The 23,726-nt window shown below is 47.5% G+C and overlaps 1 protein-coding gene across 3 annotated transcripts in view; it reads left to right on the forward strand.

Annotated features, from left to right (window-relative positions):
- PAX2 (paired box 2) overlaps window positions 1–23,726 on the forward strand; it is a 77,767-nt gene that overhangs the window by 25,880 nt on the left and 28,161 nt on the right. For 2 of the 3 annotated variants that reach the window (XM_042817772.1, XM_042817773.1), the window contains exons 4-5: window positions 4,319–4,404; window positions 6,444–6,563. In XM_042817772.1, coding sequence (XP_042673706.1) covers window positions 4,319–4,404; window positions 6,444–6,563 — 206 coding nt within the window. The remainder of the gene's footprint in view (window positions 1–4,318; window positions 4,405–6,443; window positions 6,564–23,726) is intronic. The other variant, XM_042817771.1, reaches the window with a different exon arrangement.

The following is a 23,726-nucleotide window of genomic DNA, read 5'->3' on the forward strand; positions in this document are numbered from 1 at the left end:
AGCCAGCGCTCATCTCCCTCCCATCAACCCCACTGGGCTTTCATCTGGGCTTTGAGGTACTGTCTAAAATCTCTCCAAGCAACAGTGAGAGTGGAGAAACCACAGGGTATGGCAAGTCTACAAGACAGCCTGGACAGAAATGTCAGAGAGGCAAGGGATTTTTCTTATGCTCTGTCATTCTTATAGCAAATAACTCCCAAACAGGTCTAGGGGAGATTTTTCATTTGCTGCTTTACAAGGTGAGAATATTCCAGTTCTCAGAAAGGATGATGTCTCAGCTAATTTTATCTTTAATATTTTTTTCTACATCCTCGACCAAATTTGATTAGCCCTTGTTACAATTGTCAGATCACTGGAGATGACTTTTTGTGTTAATCTGCATTTAGAATCAGCAAAACAGATTGCACTAAAGGTGCCAAAAATAACCAGATAGAAATCAAACACTGGAAATTCCTGATCTAGTGCTGAATGTTTAAGAAACTCAAAAGCATTGGAAGCAGGCCGTTGGTTTCAGCCGGAGCTATCTGAAGTATTCACTCTAGATAGAATTACTACAAGGCAACTGCAGTAACTTGCACATTCCAGGAATGGATTTATAATTCACAGTACGATACTGGGGACTGTAATGATACTACACGCCGTTACTTATGATAATATCACATATTAAATTCAGATTGTGAAATGAAGTTTGGTTGCTTTACTGCCATCAAAGATCTATAAATGTCCTGTTGCTGAAACTTCATTCGGTTATGTATTAAAATTGTATGTTCTCCAAAACTCAGGGTAGACAACTTGTGCAAAAATCTCCCACTGGAAAATGAAAAATGGGAATTTACAATAAGTGCCAGTTTATGCCCCTAATTAAGCACAAAGGCCGTTACTGGAGTCACTGACTGTGATGGAATTAGAGCAGAGATGAAATTAGTCCAAAGTGACAATTTCTATTGGAGAAAAGAAAGGCCTTTGAAAACACTGGCATTTACTTCAAAAAATCAGCACTGCTGAGTGGTGTGCCAAGAGCTGTGTCCCTTCCTCTTTTGGGAAGAGCTGCAGAAGTGTTCTGCAAAAGGCACGTCTTCCTCCAGCATCTAGAGGTGAGAATAAGCCACAGAAAGCAGCAAGAGGTGACCGAGGGTTTGCTTCCTCTCACAGGACACAAGTATAGCACTCCTAAGTTTGGGTCAGCTCTGTGCATACTTCAGCCTCTGCGGATGATTAGAACCTTTCAGCAGTTCTGAAGTTTAAAGACTGCATTATTATGCTGCATCTGTTGCTACAGGATGAGGTCAGCTTTCTTCATCTTTCATCTGCTGTTTCATTAGGTGGTCTCACATACACGACTCACTCAGAGCCTGATGCAGCGACAGCAGCGATTCCTGGGGACAGCGCTGTTTATCACTGCCCTTAAATGAAGCGACCCTGGGTGAAACATGGCCAGATTCTGTGCTCCAAGCTAGGATCTGAGACTTCTCTCCTTCCAATGCCAGTGAGGCCATGCCCATGTGGCAGAGGAGCATGTGGCCTGCCTCTTCTTTTAGCCATAGGAGACATTGACTAACTCATTAGGTTCTGCCATCTAATGCCAGAAACGAGCTGAACCAAGCTACCTGAGGCTGAAAAACCAACAATGTTCTCACTTGCTCACTGCTCCTGTCCACTCTTGGCAGAAAGCCAGCTTCCTTTGTAAGAAGGAAATATTTCCAGTGACACATTTCATCTCAAGGCCACCAGCTGTGGCTGGTCCTGGTTGGTAGCGACCAAAAAACATTATGAGATGATGGCTACTTAGTGAAATGAGCTGGTGAGTTCTCTCCAACTCCAGATGGACACATCTCTGTGTACACTGCTGCAGTGGGTACAACCAGCACTCTGAGCTGAGAGCCCAAGAACAGAACAGGGAAGGAAATGAAACTTTCTTCTTCATCCCTGCCTGGGGTTTCCAAGCATTATGGACGGGACTGCTATACCAAATCACCGCACAGGCTGGTTTCGCTCTAGATGGCCTTGGAAGTGCTGCGGTTTCCATTTAGCATAGCCCACCTGAGGCTCCTGCAGCAGGAGCAGAGGCTGATGTCACCTGCCTGTGTGAATGGCCAACCTGATGTCATATTGCAGTGCGAATGGCACTGTCTGATGTCATCTCAGTGCTAATAGGACATGGTATAACATGGCAGCTAAGGCTGCAGGGGAAAGCGTCTAATCCATTCACTATGCTGTGCTACAATAGAACATAACGCAGTCTAATGTGTAGGTTAACTTAGACACCCTCAGGCAGATTTTTGGAGATGGATGGATGGACAGATGGATGGATGGATGGATAGATACATTTATATAAAGTATACATACGTTATACCACTCTATTGATTTTTAAAAAGTTCCAGGTCTGCCTGACTATAATGAGATTTTTGAACTTTGTGTTGCAATCAATGAGGGGAATATTATTGGCCTGGAGAATTGATATACCCGCTCTCTGTGGCTTGTTCTGCTTCTGGACTGCCCCTGCCCCCAAGGTGTACGATTCCATCAGACACTTAACCTCTTTTACAGTGTCATCAGGCTAAAAGGAATCTAATAGTGACACGGGACTTGTGCTCAGCACTCTGGCACTATTGCTTTCCTGTCACAAATAATTTATAGCTTTCTATTTCCATCCCTTTGCCTGCACCCCATCCCCTCTTTCTGTTTCTCTGGGCTGGGGGAAATCAATAAACTCACACAACCAGAGTGGCACTTCAGGGGGCTTTAGGGGGAATGTGAGAGGAAAGAAAAGGAAAAAAAAATTGAAAAGAAGAAGAAAGTTGCATTACTTGCCCTAGCACTGACTCCTCAGATCAGGTCCCAGCTTGTGCACACCAGTATGACCTCAAAATCCAGGCCCTCAGCCTAAGGCCCTCCAACACCTTCTGTCTGTATCCCCACAGCTGTGAACCAGGAACCCCTGCACTATGAGAGGTGAGGAGAGGGAGGATTCTCCATCCCCAGCCAGAGCCCTGATATCACCTATCTGCAGCTAAGACCCAGTTGTCCTCTGCTCCTCCAGAAACTGCCCAGGTTTCACCATCTATCTGTGTTTTCCAGTAACCTGAGATGATGTGCCCTGAAATGCCTTTCTCTTCCTATGAAGGCTTCACTTTGTGAAGCCATGCTTTTTCAAAAATGCCCTCCCAAAGTCTTTGCCTACCTCTGCCCATGACACACATTCTCTCTTTGAAGTTTTGCCAACTCTTTCTTTAGTATGAATTTCTAAGAAAAGCCCTCGGGTGGGCAGGGAGAATGCATTATTTGCTTTCACTTTCTGTGGAGAGAGTTTTGAGGAGAGGTTAAAGCTAATACAATGCAAGTCTGACAGTTCCAGAAACTAAGCCGAACGAGCATCTGTAGCCTTCATCCTAATTGGAGAGGCTTGTTTTAAGCTCAGAAAGGAATTTAGTCTCCATGGCCTTCACAGGTCATGGCTTATTTGCTGAGCCCCTTGGTAAGACATGGTTGTTCCTGAGTCACACCTACCCAGCATCTGGCAGCGGGCAGGCCCCCCAGCCAAGTATTAGAGGATAGTGATTTTCTTTCACACTGACCTCAGCTGGATTTAAATCAGTGACTTAGAGGTGAAAGACTGCATGTAACAAGAAAATGAATACTGACAATTGCAGTTCAGTTTATTTTCATTCTGAGCTGCACTGTGAACTTTGTGGCATTCACTGACATCTTTTTGGGTTTCCATACTGTGTTTGTGCACGACCTGATAAACAAAAGCAGTATCCCTTTGTGGCAGATTCTTTTTCCTGGTAACCTATATCCCCTCATCACTCTGTACAGGTGCCTTCTGCTCCCACTGCCATTCACAAAGAGTAGGGCTTTGGGAAAGCCCTCCATCAGTTCAAATCTCCCAGTGCTGTGCCAGAAAGGAATTTCTCAAGTATGTGACAAAATGAAATCTACACCATTTGCAAATCTAGCAATGGCTGTTAGCTGCAAAGGCTGCCTCATGAGCACACTAGCAGATCTGATCACAAGCAATAACACAGTCACTACCACATAGGAGAGACTGGATCCCAGATTGCTTGCTGAGCATCATAATCATGCAGCGACTACATGGTTGGGGGGCAGGACAGGGCGCAGCAAGGACAATTCTGTGCGAGCAGGACCATTAAAGCACCAGAATCAGGTCTACAAGAAGTGCTAAGATGGTGCTCTGCTGCAGCCAGATGTCAGCTCAGGCCCTCAGCCTCAGGCTCTGATTACTGGAATCACAGTGTTCAAAGGCACAGAGGAACTGCAAGAAGAGTTGAGTTCTGAACATGCTTTGCTTTTTTTCCAGGATTATCAGAACCAAAGTTCAGCAACCTTTCCACCCAACACCAGACGGGAGTGGGACAGGTGTGGCTGCGCCAGGACATACTATCGGTAAGGAGACTGGCGTGGAGGGGTTGGTGATGGGACAGCTGGAAATGGGAATGAAGCTCAGCAGGGGCAAACAAGTCAAGTCTGACAAGCAGGTGCAAGGGGAAGGCAGATGGGGGAAAAGAAACCTCACCAGAAAGCAGAGGTTTCTGTTCTCTGCTGCCCTAGCTGCATTGCAGAGAGTTTACCCAAAGGAGTCTGCCCAAAGCTATCCTGCCTCAACACCCCTTTCACTTGCTCACTCTCTCCTTCACCTCCTTAGAGAGAAGTACTTGCCACTATCCTACCCAAGCACTAGCCTTCACCTTTCTTCTCCTTCTTGCTTGGCTTTGCTTCTCCCTCCCTGTTTCTCATCTCTCAGATGAACAGGATATGCCACTCTGATACCACACCACAGAGTCCTTCAATGTTCTAGCTTTGTAGTCAACTATCCCATGGGTGTATTTCACTGAGAAAAAGCATTTTCTGCTAGGGGAAAAGGGCTTATTGAAGTGAGCAGAAGATGGAGGCTGTAATAAAGCTACCAAATGTCTACTGGTCTGTTGCATTTAAAGATGCTGTGCTAGACGTGTGATGGGGTGTTGTTACTGATGTGGGTTGCATGGTACAAATGTCTGCTGCTGATAGCACTTGGTTATCTAATAGCAACTCAGAGCAGGAGAAAACATGTAGTAGTGTGGAATATTGTGGTTTACCTGTGGCGTAAGACACCGTCTTAGATGCTGTTGGTTACTGAGAATCAGCTGCTAAACAAGGATTTACTGGAAAGTGCTGGCCTACGTGGAACAGAGCTGGCAGATAAACTCCTGTACATGAACTGTATTCAAGAGCACAAAAGAATTAATGACCCAGTATGGAAGAGCATTTCTGGATGCCCTTTCAATCTGGACTCACTCAATGGCCTGGGAAGCATTGACCACATCAGATGGAGTTGGCAGATATTCCCCCTTCTTGGAGAAGCAATGCAATGTCTAGGGAATAAGTTGGCGGAGCTGGGAGGGTGGCTGTGAATGCTGCTGCTGGAGCCTCTCATTGCTCTGTGGTGCACTGGGAAGTGTGCATCTACATCAGGCAGTTCTGGCAGGTTCTGCTCTGTTCTGGAAAGCCTTTGCTGGAGGTATTGAATGCTTCAGCTCAATGCTTTATGAGCTGAATGATGGCTAGTGGTTTGTAAGGGAACTGGGATATCCTCCTAATGACTAGGGCATGCTGGGACATAATGGGCTTGCCTACTGGATGTACAACTCTACTTGCTCTAAACCCTAAAGCCCTAATTATCGGGAAGTAATTATTTCTAATCTGGGTGACTTGTCCTTTCTGATGTATTGGAAACTCCAGAGTAGTCCTGGAGAGTCGTGAGTGGTTGGAGGAGTCTGCCAGTTTACAGTGATCTGTAAACTGATCTGCAAAAGAAAGACACAAGATTTTTATTAATCCTGGTTGGAGTACGTATCGTGAGTCCATGGTTTGTTCTAGTAGGGAACTGAATTTATTGGCCCAACTCTGAAGAGCTTCTCACCTGCGCTAAGAGAAGGTGATTTTTCATGGAGAGTCTTGGTGGACACGTTAGAGGCTGGTGTGGCTAAGACAGGGTATGTGCACTCCAGGTGGAAAAATGTTGAGAGGAAATGATCTGACAAAATATGGATAGTCTGAGAGCCCCTGGGGAGTGTGGCCTGTGCAGCATTGCACTCAGTAATCTTGGATGCCCTGGGAGACCTGCTCTGAACTGCTGTTTCCCATAAGTTGTTTCGTATGGGAAACAGCAACATTTAGCTTCTTGGTGGAGCACACTGGTTCATTCCTATTGGCCCTGTACTGTAAGTCTATGGAGATATGGTATATGAACAGGATGGCACAGCTAGGATTTGGCAGCATTAGCAGAGCAGGATTAGCATGAGTCCTTCTGTGTGTGGGACAGGGAGCCTGCTTAGTCCCTATGCTCTCCTGTGAGAGTAGTGGTATGTGTAGCTTTCAGTGGGGGGATCCCTGAGTGCTGGCTGCTCTCCTCATGGCCCTTTCTCCCTTTTCCTTTTGTCCAGTGCCCAGCACAGCATCCCCTCCCGTCTCCAGTGCCTCCAATGATCCAGTGGGCTCTTACTCCATTAACGGGATCCTGGGGATTCCTCGGTCGAATGGCGAGAAGAGGAAACGTGATGAAGGTAGGGGGAGGGGAGAAGCTCATCCTCCCTTTTATATTCTTTGTCCCCATGCACAGGCTCCAATTTCAGGCCAAGGTTTGCAGCTGCTCCAGGGGCTAGATCAGTTTTAGCAACAGAGACCAGTTCCCCGCCACTGCCCTGCTGGCTTGGAGTGCTCTTCTTCTGAGGCCTTTTCATGACAGGCTGTGTCTCCAGACATCTGCTCGGCAGGCAGAGAACCGTCTCCATTGCTGGAGCTGATCCCAAGTTCATTCACTGCTGGAAATGGCTGGAACTGAGCTCCCTTGGTGCCAGCAGGTGCCCAGACTTGGAACTGTGGGTAAACAAGGTTTTCCCGACTCACTTGTTTTCAAACCCAGTGCCATCTCAGAGAAGCATCAGCAACGTGGGGTATCTTCCCATCCCCTTGCAAACAAGTTCCCGCCCCTTGGTGTGCCATGAGCTGCATTAGCTGTGGTGTCTACAAGGGCCCGGATTGCATGGACAGTGTCTATACACTAGAACTGCCATACTTGTGACAAGCAGAAAGCAGAACAGGAGCCCTTCTGTGGCCTGAAGGTTATTATCCAAGCCTTCCACTAGTGATCTAAGAAACTAGTATTAAGCTGTTTCCTTCTCTCTTTGGGAGGGACTCAGGGCAAAGTGAATCTTGAAATGAACCAAAATCTGGAGCCTCAGGTCCAGAAAGAAGATGCAGTAGAATGGATGGGAGATGTCTTGGTGTGTTTATAGTGGTTTGTACAATTTTGTCTTGCTTTTCTAATTTGATTTGATTCACAAACTGAGGGCTAGGAGGTGAACTTTTCCAAGAGTAGCATTTGACCAGTCTGTGCAGCTCAACACTGCCTTCAGGGTGTTGGTTTTGCCTGTTACATGGGGCTCTCTTGGCAGTGTCGGTGGCTCCCTGTGCTGTGTATGTGGTAATCCCAGGTTGTGTGGTGTATGGCAATACCAGGGCTCTTTGTGATGCATGGTGAAGTTCTTCTGATACAGATGCTGCATTTTGAAGTTTCTCCAGTCATTTCCCCAGCATTGATGCCAGTGAGGTTCACATTTCTAAATTCTAGATCTGAATAAACAATAATCCCACGAAAAAGGCTGATCCATTTCTCCCAGTACAAAGTAAAACTAGAGGCTGGAAGCAAAGACCCAGTTCATCCCCTGTCAACGCAAACGGGAAGACTTTTGCTGATGCCATTGGAAATTGGATCAAGACCCAGAGGAAGATCCATTTCCCAGCTAGATGGCAGTAGGGCCTAGCTAAGAGAAAAATGTAGCAATGGGAGGGCTGAGTCAATGCCTCAAAGTCAAAAAAATGTCAGGAGTAAGAGACTGAAAACATTGTAAGCCTCTCTGGCATTTCTTATCACTGCTTACACAGGAAATAGTGACATTTCAAACCAAGCGACAAGTTACTCTAGTGGTTGTACATCTTTTGGCAGTAGTTGGGGTTTCTGTGAACCCCTGTTCTCATTCAATCCAGCTTGGTGATCACAAGCTGTCAACAAGGTGCCTCTGTATCTCATTTTCAATCTGGCTTTAACAGGTATTCTTTCAAAATACCTGCCATGGTCATCCCACTTAGATGCAGCCACGCAATCATCACCAGCCCTGGAATTTGAGATTTTTGAAGCAGTACAATTAAACACAGAAACAATCAGACATCTAAGATTGTGATGCTTCACAAAGATTCACAACTCTGTGTCTGTCCTTAATTCATCTTGGATTTGATTTTTGAAGGGCAAGAATTATTGTGCAACTCCCTACTATTGGCCAAGAGCCCAGGTATCTCCTTAGAAATCAAAAAGGTACCAGGCTATCCTGGAGGTGTGGGATCTCAGTAACACGACACAGCTGCAAACTCCTTAGAGAAGAGCCTTCATTCTGCCATCCTGGGTATCTGCCTCAGGGAGATGTCACACTCCCACCCCAGAGAAACCTCACAAGGGACCCCTGGCAGCTGCTGAACACCCCTGCCCAGGAGCTGACTCCCTGCGCTCACAGTGGCTGTAAGGAACACTGACAGACACCACCACAGCAGGACTGTGCCCTAAAGTCAGAAGATCCAAGGGGAGGTTTTGCACAGTCTGTAACCTGCACTCCCCCTGGGCAAACTGCCCTGCAGCACTGAGGTGTCTGGGCACTCCTAGCTGAGATGAGGCTTAGGAAAGCAAGATGAGAAGGCCAATGCAGGTATTCCTTTCATGCTCATGCTGGATATACAGACCTTCTCAGTACTTCCCAAAGCTTCTGAGCTCCGTCCTGTTGCAATTTCTTAACTGCAGGGTTTAATCTCACGTAGAAAAGCACATCCACTCTCCCAGCATTTTGGGAATGGCTCTTCCCTAAAGAAGGCAGAGACAGCAGCATTGTTCTTCTTTCTGCTTCACTGGGACAGCTTTGCTGCTAGGATGATGCTTTGTGAGGAATGCAATTCTGCGGAGACAGGCAAAGGACTGAAGTGCTCTTGAATCCTGGTTCCTGAAAACCATGTTAGCAACCCCTGTGCTGGCTGAGGACACAGAGCAGGGTTGGAGAGATAGAGGAGCCCCTGCCTGAGCACACCCCCTCCCCCAGATCCTGTTTTCTGCAGCTGGCACTGCGTTAGGCAGTAGCACAGATGATTAAGAAGAGGAGAGATAATTATGTGTCAAGATGATGTAGCAGAACTCCCAAGTTGGACAGAAGGAGCCAGAGGTGGGCTTAGCAATGGCCGATGACAGCCAGGTATGTTCCTCACGGAGAAGCAGGGGACCAACATACCAAATATGCTGGCTGGCCTGGGAAGAATGTGGCACTGAGAACGAGTTAGACCTGAACATGTGAATGGCAGCACAGCCTTCTGGTGTGTCAGCCATTTCTTCCAGCTTTGTATTGTCAGCAAACTTGCTGAGGGTGGACTCTATTGATCTAGATTGTTGTTCTGTAGTTCTGCAATATCCAACTGATAGCTAAAAGAGTAAGAACCGGGGTGAGCCAGAGGAACTAAGAAAAAAATAGCAGTGCTCCAGTACTATTGTCTTAAGCAGTATATAGAAAGAAAAGGGAGAGAGAGGACAGATAGATGGATAAATAGCTAAATGAATAGACAATGTAAAAATGACGTTTCAGATGATTCCCTGCATCTTCAACTGTGTAAAACTCTGGGGACCTTTACAAAACTACTCTTATTAAAGATAGCTCTCTCTCTCCATAGCAGGCCACAAATGGACTTCTCTATGTACCCAAATTCTCATTTGGGATTTGTGTTCCAGCGAGGCTGGTGTTGTAACAATCCCAGCATTATTAATGTTGGCCCCTGACAATATCTGTAGTATTTGACAGCATTACTGGCAATAATATCTGCAGTGCTGACAATGGCAGAGATAATATCCCCCAGTATTATTGGCATTAGCAGGGATCATATCTACAGCCTGTTATTGGCGGGAGCAGACGTAATGTGTCCAGTATTATTAGTATCAGTAGTAATAAAACCCACAGGCTTGTTAGTATGATCAGTGCTAATATCAGCAGTGGGTTTGTGGGAGAGGAGGGGACGGAGTGATTGCTACTGTAAATGGCAGTAATACTCAGGCTGTTTGCAGTAAAGGAATCCCTGGTGGGGATGGGGGAGCTAACCTCAGAAGGCAGAAGTTCCTCCTTCCCTCTCTTCACCTGTCACTTGGACAATCACGGTGATTTACACTGAAATGAGGCAGGGCTGTGTCAGAACAGGGGAACAGTGAAGAGTCATTGCTATTTTGGCAAGTCAGTTACAGGTGTATCGATGCAGGTGATTCACCGTACAGCTCCAAACGGGGCTGCATGCTGCAGGCTGTGGCACTGAGCAGTCAGAATGAGGTACTGCATGCAGCTGTAGGAGCATTCACACTGCTGGCCGTGTAGCTGCAGGATAGGCAGCGTCACTGCGGTGCTATGTGTTGCTTTGGTACTGCATGCATAATTTTCTCACTCTTGCTATCACAGCATTCTCTGCTGAGAAGCATTACGTTGTTACAGGTTGCTTTCTCTTCTCTCACTCCCAACGGGGACTCTGACTGCAGAGCAAGGTTCAACAGCAATCAGCTTAAGGGATTTCCAGCTTGTCCATGATGCCCGTATTCCTACTGGGAAGGCAGAAATGCCTCCATCAGTGGAGTGCAGAGCTGCTACAGTCCCAGACCAGAAAATGGTGTTTTAAATGCTGCCTCAGAATACAATGTCTTGAAGAAAATTCTGAAGTCAATAATTTCAGTGAAATGTAGTGTGGAGAGATGTATTTGTGTTTGCAGAGGTCTCAGGCTTTGAGCAGCTATACAGCAGCTGAGTGTGCCACTGCAAGTGTTAGCCCGTTTGTGCTGCTCATGGTAGCAATGATTATGTCACTTGGAAAGAGGCAGTTGTGACATTTCAGGTGAGTTCGTGTCAGTGCCATCAATGCGTCTTTGCAGGCGTGACTGTGGTTATCATGTTGTGGGTTTGTGACACTAATGATAAGTGTATTGCTGCTTGTATGCTGCCCTGCTGTAGTCCAGGCCATTGCGCCATGCAAGGAGGTGGTGGTGAGGCAGTACCTGTGTATCACAGAGCAGTGCTGTTTCCGTGAGGTGACTCGGTGCCTCATGGCCGGCTGTGCTGTACTGTCATTGCCACTCCGGCAGTTGCTACTGCAGTTGATATCATTTGTTGACTGGTGACAGACTGTCATCTGATCTTGACTGAAGTCAACAGAGGTACGTCACCACGGTGCTGTCTTGAGCACCGTATGTTTTCATGGAATATGATCGTGTTGCTCCACTGCTTACTGGGGTTGTTTCAGGACAGACGGCATGCTTCCATGGTCATCCGCAGTGCGATGCTGCTCTAACAGCAGTGCAGTGGTGTGAGGCCCTTAACTGCCCTGGAGGGAAATACATTTGTTGTCCTCTGCTGCCTGTGCACATTTCTAGGCATTGATTGTATCTTGACATCTGATGTACGTTCATCTCAGGGCAATAGGTGGATTTCTGTCCTCCCACCACCACTGCATTGTTAAAGACAACAGAGTGTGCCTGGACCCCTGCAGGTGACACAAGAGCATTGCTGTGATGTGGCTGCATTGTTTCGTGCTGTGATTTCTTGTCACCACATCTGATATGTTTGCACTCTTCCATATGATTGCTTTACTGCAGGTCCACAGTAGTCTTGATGACACTAGAGACACGTGCAGTTACGTTACCTCAGGCACTAACTCCCCATTCTAATCACCAAACACAGCTGCAAGGTGTGCATCCAGCAGTCCATGGCTGTGTACGCAGAGTGAGAAATCTCTGGGCTGTGTCAGTCCAATAGCACCTTCCCCTTGCTCTGCCCAGGACAGTGCAGCATCACACCATGTGGCCAAGTTCCCAATGGCTATCTGGTTGCACTGATGGCGTATCACAGCAGACAGCAGTGGTTTCAGGGAACTTGCAGGTTCACTGCTCCTACACACACTACAGTAGGTAGCACTCCTCTCACTCCAGATGAAGATATAAATCAAGGGGCAGTTTATTCTCAGCAGCCCCTCACCTCTTTATTTAAGGGTCTTTGCTGGTGAGACTTTGGGAGAACATGAGGCAGGTACCTCCCAGATGAGTTGCAGGACGGATAGCAAAGGGAGAGGATGTGTAGAGAAAGTGAACTGAGGAGACTGGATAAAGGAGATGGCAATGCATAAGCAGCACAACATAGTCAGAAAGGTCTGCATCACAGAGCTGGAACCTGCCTGTCATAGAGAGGGACAGATGTCTGTCTGTGTGCTCACAGCCTGGCAGTTCTGAGGGTGCGTGGCTCAGGTAAGGGGGAGTTAACAGCTCACATCACAGGCAGCCGTTTGGACAGGCTGCTCTGCTCCTGACACCTCTGCTTAGTTTGGCATGGTTTGGCACTATCTGAAGACAAGCTGGTTTGGCTTCAGCTGTGTTTGTGTGCGTCTCTGTTTGTGTATCTGTGTACCTTGGAATGCACGCCTGTTTGTTTTCTGTATCTCTGTGTTAGGGTGACTGCTCTCCACTTATCAGTGTTTATTGTACCATGATGAGCGGCAGGATAGACCTGTAATTTTGTGCATGCACCCAGAGACCTGGAAAACGTGTATGTTAAGCTGTGTATAATATTGCCTAGTAGGGTATGCATAGTGTGGATCATCTGGATATCTGGGTATGTATGGCTCAGCATTAGTGCTATGTATTTCTATGAATGCCAGGTATTTGTATTCACATGTTAAGCACATATGTGAATGTTGTATACTTGTATGTATATTCTCTGTACTTGTTGTTATATAGTTGGAGTATGACTGTATCTTTGTGGCTGCCAGACACAAATACGTAGCCTGTTAGTGCTGTGTACCTCTGTATGTAGTCTGTACAGAGGGTACATTTGCACTGGGGTTATATATTTGCGTGCATGTTTTATATGCATATATTGGCTGTTCTTGACTGTGAGAAGGTTGTCTATTTCTGTAAATAGTTTGTATTTGTTTTCATGATTTAATTTTGTATATGTGAATTTAAGGAAATTCCACTGAGTTCCAGGTTTCCATTTAGTTAGTGTACGTATGTTGTTGTAAGTTATTTGTTTCTTCAGAAATTACATTTAATTGACACATACTGCATTAGTACTTCCTTGTGTCCCAGACTACATTCTTGCGTTTTCAAATGCTACTGGCTGTGTTTTGTGAGTCTTTCTTATGCATACAGCTTTTCTTGAAGTTTATTTGTGTGAGTGCCCTGAATGCATGCTTATCTGACTGCTTATTTCTGTGTGTTTAGTTTGTGGCTAAATCTTCTGCCTTTTTGACTCACTGCTGGGAGGGGCTGTGGCAGCTGATGTCAGCAGGAGTCAGGCAGCGACAGCTCCTCCTGATGTCTCTGAGCACCGTATGTGCCCACCTGTGCAGAGGCTGCTCCCTAGTTGTGCTGGTGCCTGTCTCTCTTGCAGTCTGTACCCTGAGTCTGCTTGCATTCAGAGGGTGGCTGCTGCTGGCTCATGGACATAAAGACTACAGAAGCACAGTGCCTGGATCCGTGAGGATCTCAGGGCACGGTGGGTGACAGCATAAACCCCAGGAGGGATAGGAATAGGTAGAAATGTGGAAGCAAACGGTGCCTCTAGGTGATTGTTGGTGATGTGGCAAGTATAGTATAAAGCTAGTATAGCAGTGGCTCAGGGTGCTCTGCTGGTGGATGGTGCTGTTACTGGGTCAAGTGACATGGCAGTGAGACTCAAGGGCAATACTGCTACAGAACCAAGGTGATGTGGCACAGAGGTGCAATGAGGATCCAAGTGCCATGCTAATGGCCTAGGCTGATCCGTTAGAACAGTGAGGGCTGGGAAACCCCATTCAAGAATCAGTTAAAAAGGCGAAAGAGAACAGGAGGAACAGAAGAGTAGAAAAGATCTGAGGTAACTCCAAGGACATGCAGGGTGGCTGCAGAAGGCAGGTAGGCAGCAGTGTGGGATGTGCTCCATCTCCATGAGATCGGCTGCATCCTGGTATCAAGGGATAGAGCAGTCTGGTCACAGTGGTTGTTTGCATCATAGTGATGGAGAACAGGGATAACTCAGTGATGACATCAGGTGATGGACATATCCTGTGATGGTAGCCATGGAGTGTGTGGGCAGGGGCACTATTCCCAGCTGCTGGAAAAACAAAGAACCTAACGGGCAGTAAAACAAAAACAAAGGAGACTTGGAAGCACCTGACAGCCCTAATTCATCACGGCCCAAGATTTTTTTTCCCCCTCATGTTCCCATTATATTTGTTTGTAAAAGTGGAAATCAATTTTGAAGGTAATTTTCTGGAAAGAATGGAAGGGAGGTGGGAGGGCCGGATAAGGCAGAGATGGCAAGAGAAAAAAAAAATTTAGGCCAGGCACAGCCCAGGGGCAGCTCTTGGCAAGGTGAAAGAAAATTGCATATTCAATCTCCATCCATGAATCTCCCTTGCTGCTGCCCGCCTCCTGCTCGAAAACAATGAAGGCTTTCTCCCCTACGCTGCACAACGCCTGAGTATCAGCACTCACTTTAACTTCAGGGTCATTAATTCACCTGATTATTGCAGGAGGGGAGAGGGTTGCAGAGGCATCCGTTCTAAAGAGCCCTCCCTTAGCTCATCCTTTGATTAGTTTGGGGTGGGGGGAGTTGAGATAATGTGTTGTTTTGGACTCAGTTTAGAACGGGAGGGGTTGAAGAGAGGGTGGAAGGAGGTAGAGGAGGAACGGGAACGATATGGCCCGGGTTGTTGTAGAAGGGAGGGTTGGAAACAGTCACCCTCGCATCCCTCTGCTGTGGTGTTATTGCAAATTAAAAGTAGCATGTTCCACTCCGCAGCTATCTTTCAGGGAGGGGATGGGCATGGTTATATGTCGGCACGGGGATGAGGGGGATCTTATCATTGCTTCTTCAGCAGCCCAGCATAGTGTCACCCTGTGAGGTGACATTTGAATTTACAATTCCGCTGAGAAAAGCCATTAATTCACAAATTAACATTTCTCCCTCTCTCTCTCTCTAGCTCTCTCTCTCTCTCCTTCTCTCTCTCTCTCTATCTCACATGGATGTGCAAGCAATTGAAAAGACAAAGGAAATAGCCTTAAGGAAGAGACTTTACTGCTACTCTGTCTGTGCAGAGATTGCTACTACTGCTTCTAGATAGATAAACCAATTACCTGAGCTGCTCTGTTCATGGCAGCCTGCTATTACCTCTCTTTGTAGAGCTGACTCCATTGCTGGATTACACCATGTGTATCTCATTAATGTAAAGCAGCACGATACTGGGCACTGTCCCTGACTCTTATTGCCAAAGCCCATTGCGCTGTACCAGGAGAGGGAGCTGGGAGAGGATTGGGGCACGGAGCTGAAGGCAGCGCGGCCTACGCCTAACAACAGACAGGCCGCACAGAGCCTGCCTGGAACTGAGCTCAGAGGAGGTGGGAGCTTCCCATCCTCAGAGCAGTGAGGATGGGTTAGCCACGATCTCCTCTGAGGCTGCTGCTCGAGAGGCCTCTCTATTGGCACCAGGCGCAGGCAGCTCTGCTCTCAGCACTGCCCTGACTTCTCTCCAGGTGTACTCGTGCAGGTTTGGTGCAGCTGTGGGGTGTGAGCGCAGACGCTGCATGTACAGAGATGCAGATGTAGCTCACTGCACCCAGGGGCTGAGTGGCTCACAGAGGCAGGCAGCAAACCTCAGTGAACAAAGCCAAAACCAGCGTTCAGGTTTCTGAACAGGGAAGGCCAGATTTCTCTGTAGTGAAACTCACTCCATGATGATTGTGGAGACATTCTTGACAGAGCTGCTGGGAACTAGTCCCGCATCACCTCCAGTCCTGTTCTGATTTCATCCTGTGCTTATTTTATTTCATGTGCTTATTTTGGCATTGGGTTGCAAGCTGACGCTGCCTGGCCCATGTCTGTGTTGCCCACACCTGTGGGGCAGGCACTCACCTGGTTCTCCCCACTTGCTCCACTGTGGTTCCTCCCACTGCTCCCTGTCTGGGTCCGGGCTGTGGCACTGTGAGTCTCTGGGTGTTCCTGCAGGGACACAGCAGCCACCTGGTGACAAAGTGGGATGTGTCCCAGCAGCACAGCTTACATGGAGACTTGGACGTCAGTCTTTGCTAACTAAGCATTCTACCTATATACAACCAAATAGAAACCTTCTCCAACAGGCTTTTCTCCCCATAAGGGCCTGGCAGTCCCTGCTCAAGCCACTCTTCTAACTTTTATGAAAGGCAGAAACTTGCAGGAGGAGTGAAGGATAAATGGAACAGAACTGCTTCTGGAAGCCCAGTCCCCATGTGCCTCGTGGAGCATGCGCCACCCCTTGGCACTGCTGTGGCTCCTTAAATCTTCCTAAAACCTTATCCTCTTAACAAGAGCATCTGCCTCGCTGCCATTCTCCGTGCCCCTCACGGTGCGCAGCACATGGCCGGGGAGCAGCATCCCGCAGCAGGCGCTGGAAGACGGATCGCAATCAGCAGAGGCATCGGCAGGCAGTGCCAGTAATTCAAACCATCCTGACCGTTCAGTGAACCCGAACCTGCTGACCTTGACAGCACGAGACAACAGCGGTCTCAGGAATCCCAACCTTTGCAGAGGCATTGGCGGAGGACGGCTCGTGCTCCCTTCCATTCTCTCCCTCTCCCCATTCGCACCACAGCAGCCAAAGGGCACAACAGGAAATCTTCTGTGCACCAATTAGCTCCTAATTTGGCTATCTCTGTGCTCCCAAATCTGCATCAATGCAATATTAAGCATCACTTGCTGTTTATAGATGGAAATCATTCCCATAGAGGAGCGTCTTCTCGCACTAAAGCAAAACACTAAGCACCTTGTTCTCAGCCAGGGCCAGAGAGGACCCCTCCTCCTCCCTGAACGGGACTGCTGCTGTTTGAAAGGGAAGCTGGAGCTCTTTGCTCCCCTCAGTGATAGCATCAGATCCTCCAGACTTGTTTCTCTGGATCCCAGGGGGAAGCAACAAGATCTCACCTACTGATTAGCTGGTGAGAATTCTGGCTGGGCAGAGGAGGGCAAAGAAGTGACAAGAGCAGGGCAGAGAGGCAGAAAAAACTTTGCCACAAGAAAAATGCAGCTTGTGAACATGTTAAGAGCCTTTCAGGGAATACTGGATTTCCTCCAGCTACCTCTGTGGCTGCCAAGCGTGCCTGCCACAAACAGCAATTTGTGCTGGCCTGCAGAGGCTAGGGTAAGCCCTAAGACCTTGCAGAGGGAGCACAGCTCCAATAGCAATAGATGACCTGGTAAAAACACTTAGACTTAGCCAGCCTGTCAGACATGGTTACCTTCCATCATTCCTGAGGATGATCTTCCCACACATCAATAGGTATTAAATGCATTTCATGCCTTTTTAAATGTCAGTTTTGTCAAGGAGCCTAAAATAATGCCTTGGGGCACATTTCTCCCTTGCTTTTGCATCCACCCAGACATGTTGCAAGTTAGATCCCATCAGGTTCGAGGTACAAAGTCCTCTTCCTACACAGCAGCACAGTGGCCTGACCAGGAGCTAGGTCTTGGATATCACATCTGCATTTCCATTTGGATGTGCAGTATGTCAGCACTTCTTTCTCTTACTGGTTCTGCCTTTGTTGAGATCTCAGTGGTGTTCTTCTCTTTTTAAGCTAGGGGCCTGCACTAGGACAGGCTCAGGAGGCATCTGATCAAACCTTAATGAGGTGGTTACCGTGTATGAAATGCCCATAAATTCTTGAGGTCTTTCCAGCCCTTTCTTAGATGCATTAGAAAAGGCTGTTAGAAAGGACAGGCATATTTCCATGTCTGGTTTCCCAAAGGAGCTGTTGATTTTTCACTTTGGCTTTTGGCATCTAATGCATGATAAGGTAGACGTTGAGCATGGGAGTTGACCTTGCATGCAGATCAGATCTATCCTGGATTTTGGGTGAACTTTACTAAATTCCAGTGAACTGGAAAACAAACCAACCACTGCCTTAAAGACACCTATGGCTCTCCTCTGCACAGCCTCAGTCTGTGAAACTCATTGCTACCAGTGACTGGGTCCCCCCTTACAGTTTGGAACACATCTCCAATATAAATATTACATAGGTCATACCACCGCAGGATCTTTCATATATCATTCAAATAATTAATGATTTATAGGTATCACAGGAATGAGCACATTCAGAAAAAGAATGTGCACGGTGCCAATCCAAGCTGATTGCAGCATATTGCAGGCCTGTAGCTCTTTCATTGTGTGGCATTTTGTAATTACCCATCCTATATAATACATTGTTTATTAACCTTCTCATTCTGAAGATCTCATTTACTACTGAAATGTGGCTGACTCGGATGGACTGTGGCAGATGTTGAACAATACAGAGCATCAACACTGAAATTTTGCTGTGCCATGTCCAAATGAAACCACAGGAGAATTAAGATATGCTGTGGGTAATCACTCAGGCTGGATTTTGTTCAGAACAGCCAGGTTAATGTCTGTACTCCTACAAAAAATGCCATGGGAATTTTAATGACTCTGAGTGATTGGAGCCTTTGTTTTATGGCACATCAAAAATGGCAGCTCTAAAAACACTCTGCTTGAGCACTGGTTTAGTGCTGAGTCAGAAGAGCTTCCACTAACATGATTCATTGACATCTGGCTCAGGGGTAGGCACGGCCTTCTTTGACTTGGGAGGTTAAGGTAAAAGCGTTTGTGAGGGGAAAATAAGATAGAATGAAAGGAAAGGAGAGTCTGGAGCAAGAGAGACAGAAGGAGATGAGGGATTCAGAGGCATGTTGGTGCGGGATCAGCCCAATGGAACCAAGCAGGATAAGAAGGAATTCGTATTTTCTGGACTGTGCATTAGAGACACACACAGACTTATCCAGGTCTGCTGAGTCCTAGCACTGGTGGCCTCACTATCAGGTGCCACTGGGTTCTCAGGGGCCTCCAGGCCATGGGCAGTGGGGTTGGCAGGAACAGCCCAGCCCGTGTTCCCTCCCTTGTCCCTAGTGTTTCTGATGGCAGTGTTGATTTGCATGTCAGCCAAAGCACTGCTTGCGAAAAAAAACCTTACAGTGTGACGGTGTCAGCGCTCGCTGTTGTTCGACAGTGTAAAATTAAATTAATAAAGCCCCCAACACAGGAAAACATAACAGGAAATTAATGGCCTTTACTGTCGCTCTGATGCAGTCATTTGCAACCCTGCTTTCCGCACCAAAGACTTCATAAATGCAAGCAGTTTCTCTAAACAAGCATAGTTAGGGCTGCATGCGATGTAATTTTTTGCATTGCTTCTGTCCTTTGGAGCTAACAAAAGACACCTGGTTTTATGTGCTCACTAAGGGGGGGATCCTGATGAGAGGGAGCTCCCCAACAAATCGTTTAGGAGGATGAGAGGAGGTTGCAAAGGCAGCCAGCATACACCAGCAGTGCTAAGCACATCTCAGCCCTGGCAGAGTGAATTCAGGGCTCCCAGAGCCTGCCTCCCTGCCACAGCTCTCCCCTAAGCCTCTGCACTAAAGGCGGCGTGCTGGGCACCACAGCAGTATAAATCAGAGTAACCCTTCTGATAACTTTCAGGATGTGTAAATCAGTATAACCACTGAGTGCAGGAGACTTAAAGATTTACACTAACTTGGGGATCTGGCTGGCTCTGTGATAGTGTTGCTTGCTCTTCCGCCAACATAAACAAAGCCGATGTACTGGCTCCTGGAGGCAGCTGCATTTCTATCTGGCTAGCAGTTAAGCCTAGTAGTGCTAGCGAGAGATATTGGACCCACACTCTGTCCTTCATTACAATGGTATAAATCCCCAGTGACTCCTCTGAGGTAAGGGAATTGTGGTAGATTTACAGCAGCCTGAGAGCAGAAGATGTGCCCTCACCTCCAGAATACCCTAAGGTCACAAAGCTGTGGTGACGGCTTGCACAGAAAGCACCAGCTTTGGTTCCCTGGGCTAGCACACCTCATCTGCACACCCATACATGCTGTCATGCATGCTGTACATGTGTCCAAGGCAGCTGTTTGCAGACTAACACCTGGAAAGGCCTTTACCGAAGCTCTCAGTAAAGCTGGATGTGCTGATTATGCTATTACGTAAAGCTAGGTCTGCACAGACTTAGTTTCCCAGGGCCACATTTGCAATCACACATTCAGATGCTGTAGTAAATACATATGATTTTCATATGCACACACACACTCACTGCCTTAAATGCACATTTGCATGCTCCCTTGGTAATCCTAGACAGATCTGAGTACACACTTCATTACACATTTGCACACACAATTCATTTCATTTACATTCTCATTGAGCATTGCTGTTTTGCTCATGCGAGCCCTGCATTAATGCTGCACTGCCCACCTCTGCTCCTCCCAGTGCCTCCGTCCCACGCAGCCCCATGCTGCCAGGCCCTGGCACGCACCTCACTCCCTTGCAGGGATGCACTCTGCCCTGTGCCAGCAGCCTTCCTTGCTCACAATTCCTCACCTGATCTACACTCCAATTTCAAAACATAAAATCCCTTTGTTTCTCAGCCTGTCTCCTCCGAGCCTGTGTACGTAACAAATGCAATATCATCCATCTGCATACTCAGATTCATGCTTGTGGATTCCCTTGAGCCAAATGGACACAGCAACCTAAACAAATGCAGAGCTTATGAAGTCTGATCCACTTCCCTGAGGTGACAGTTCTCCAGCACGTCTTCCAGTGTCTCTGTTTCTGCAGGTTATTGTCCATAACCTGAACTCTTCCCATGTCTTTCACTGCCGCAATGTGGATCTCTGATAATATTCCTTCCCTGCACACTGCTGGATCTTGCCAGCCCCTCCCATGCTCTGCTGTTTCTGTCCAGCACTCACTTGGGATCTCTTCCACCTGATTTTGAGGTATCCTTCTCCTCCCTAGTTCCTTTATGGCAATCAAGCACAGCTCTTGCAGCACGAAGTTCTGAAACACAGAAATGACCTGTCTAGAGAAGGTGCCTTCTTGCACCCTGCTCAAAGGACTGCAGAAATTATTCTGGAAGGAAATGGACACCAAATTTGGCAGCCTTCCTTTTTCCAAACCCTGCTGAGAGTTACCCAAGTGACCGACGGGAGCAGAGTATTGGATTAATAATCACTGTGGATGCAGATGGAGCTTCTAGAAACAGCACAACAGCCAGACTGGCCCAGCTTGTCCAAAGCAGGACGTCGGCCATGTGCAAACGTGCAATGTGCTTCCTCAGATGAGGTTCCTGTCCCTGCTGTCCCCCCTCAGCCCCGCTCAGACAGGGTGCCCTGCTCCCAACAGCTGCCACCAGGCCAAGGCAGTGTGAGGGGCTGCGTGGGGCTGGCTGCCATGAATGACAAGCGCCGGCTATTGATCGCGTTCTGAACTCGGCCCAGCCGATAGAAGGTAATTAATGACTCCATTTGCCTCAGTACCGAGGAGAACAATTGAGTTTGAAACTGCAACAACTGGCAGCACAGTGAAGGGCCCCCGGGGGATGGACGGGAGAGATGCCTGACAGGCCAGGCTGCGCTGGGACACAGGGCACATCAGAGGGGGAAAAAAGAGAAGGGAGATTGGATAAAGGGATGGAGCAGCCTTAACACAAAGCACAAAGCTTGGGAAGAAGCAGCTCTCGTGGAAACCAGGCGGCTACCGCAGAGTGGATCAGGGCTACCAGGCCACGTGCCATAGAAGGAGCAGAGATGTGCTAGTCTGCAGGAGAGGGCAGGGCTTGGCTGGGGCAGGGAGTGCTGTTCTGACAGCCAGCTCTGCATTGCTATGTCAGACATATGAACTTCCCTCAGAGGCTTTGACAGTGAAATGGGTTCTGCTGTGTCCCCTGGCTAGCAGCTCTCATGCCCACCGTACATACCACTTTTGCTGTGGCTGGGGTTTTATCGGGAGTGCTGCAGAACCCCAGCACTGCCAGGGCTCCATAGGACCCCTACAGACAGCAATAGCCCTGCCCTGAGAACTGAACGTCATTTCCCTGCCTGTGTGCCAGATGCACAGGTTGTCATGACCTTCTGGAGTGCTTCTGTGCCACAGAGGTGCTCCCATGCCAGCTCTACTAGGAGCTTTTCTACATTTCTGGTGGGGATGATCCTATCCAACCCTGAGCAAGGGTGCTTGCTGTATCCCCCAGTGCTAGATGAATAGCTGTCTTGCTACAGCTTTGTGCTATTTGTATGTGATGGTGGCTTTGGGGTTTCCAGGCCTGGGAGCATCTCTTTAGAGCTTTCTAGTGGGCTCTGTCCCTGTGTCAGGTGTAGTTACAGTTGCTCCTGTGTCCTCTGGCAGAGGATTTCCTTGTAATCTGTCAGGATACTTCTGTGACACCTGTGGAGCATTTCTGTGCCATGTCAAAGGTTTATGCCGAGTGTTGGCTCTGCACCTTCTCTCCGCAGCCCCTTGGGAGGAGAAATGTCTCCTGTCATGCAATGCAAGGCCAGTCCTGATCATGCTGACAGCAGCTGTGTGCTCTTGTGAGGAACACAGTGACTGAGGCCATGGTTCACCTCTCAAACTGTTTGTTACAAGCCTCCTGATTTAACAGAGAGGTGCCGGTGTCACAGTATTGCAGAGGTTCTTGTGCCAGTAAAAGGAGACTGGGAAAAATGATGCCACTCCCCAGTGGCAAAACTAGGGCAGTTTCCTACTTCCAGATTCATTCAGAAGCAGAAAACTTGCTCCACCACAGCACTCCTCCCAAGAGCTTCTTCAGCAGATTCACCTCTTTCCCAAAGTCCTTTCTGTTCATTACTGCCACCTTTGCTCACACCTCTACAATTGCCAGCTCCCATAATTGGTGTACTGCGGTATCTGAGGCTTCTGAAAATCCAGCTCACAGGGCCATGTGCTTAGATAAGAATAGCAGCTTTGATCTAAAAACAGAGATAGGTTTCTATCCCTTGCAGTTTTAGATGAAAAAATGAAAACACAATGTCTACAGATTTTGACACCATAGAACAAATACAGGGGATTTACAGCCCTTTGGTTTTGAAGAAAATATAATGATCCGTGACTGTGAAAGTCTCAGCATTAGCAACACAAGGCCTATAAATCTGTCCTTTGGGATCATCTCTGTGAAACTTCTTCTGCTTCATAACTAGAATCCTATATGCACAACTCATATTACTGTTCTGTGACATTTGGGATTTCTGGGCCCTATCACCATTAAGCCCAATACTACTGCAAGCTGTTTAGAAAAGGTTCACCTCTAGGTAGCCCACAGTCCTCTGTCAAAAGTTCCTTCCCTTCTGTAGATTTTAAGGCTGACCTGCCTAAGCTGTGACATGATGCTCCTCATGTCCAAAGCTTCTCCTTAAACTTGAGCGTTGCCATTCTCCTTACAACTTTCTTACTCCCCTTATCTATTCTCTTGTGTTGATCACTCTGCTTCCTTATCTAACCCCCTTCTCCTCCCTTCATCCTTTTCCTTCATTTCCCACTGATTTGACAGGCTGCTTCTTATCAGCCGGTCCTCAGTGTGCCAAATGCACATAGGCACACACACACACACACACACACACACACAAATAAATAAATAAATAAAAAGGTCAGTGAGCAGAGCAGCAATAACCCCTAAAACAGTACTATCAGAGGGACATGATTGATCAATTGAATTCCATAGCAGCTGAAAAATGTGGGATTAAGTAGTGTATTATACGCACAATGAGTTGAGGCATGATGTTCATTTC

Source organism: Centrocercus urophasianus, unplaced genomic scaffold (genome assembly GCF_019232065.1).
Source record: "Centrocercus urophasianus isolate 14NV4802_14NV808 unplaced genomic scaffold, USGS_Curo_1.0 seq_17, whole genome shotgun sequence".
Lineage (NCBI taxonomy): Eukaryota > Metazoa > Chordata > Aves > Galliformes > Phasianidae > Centrocercus > Centrocercus urophasianus.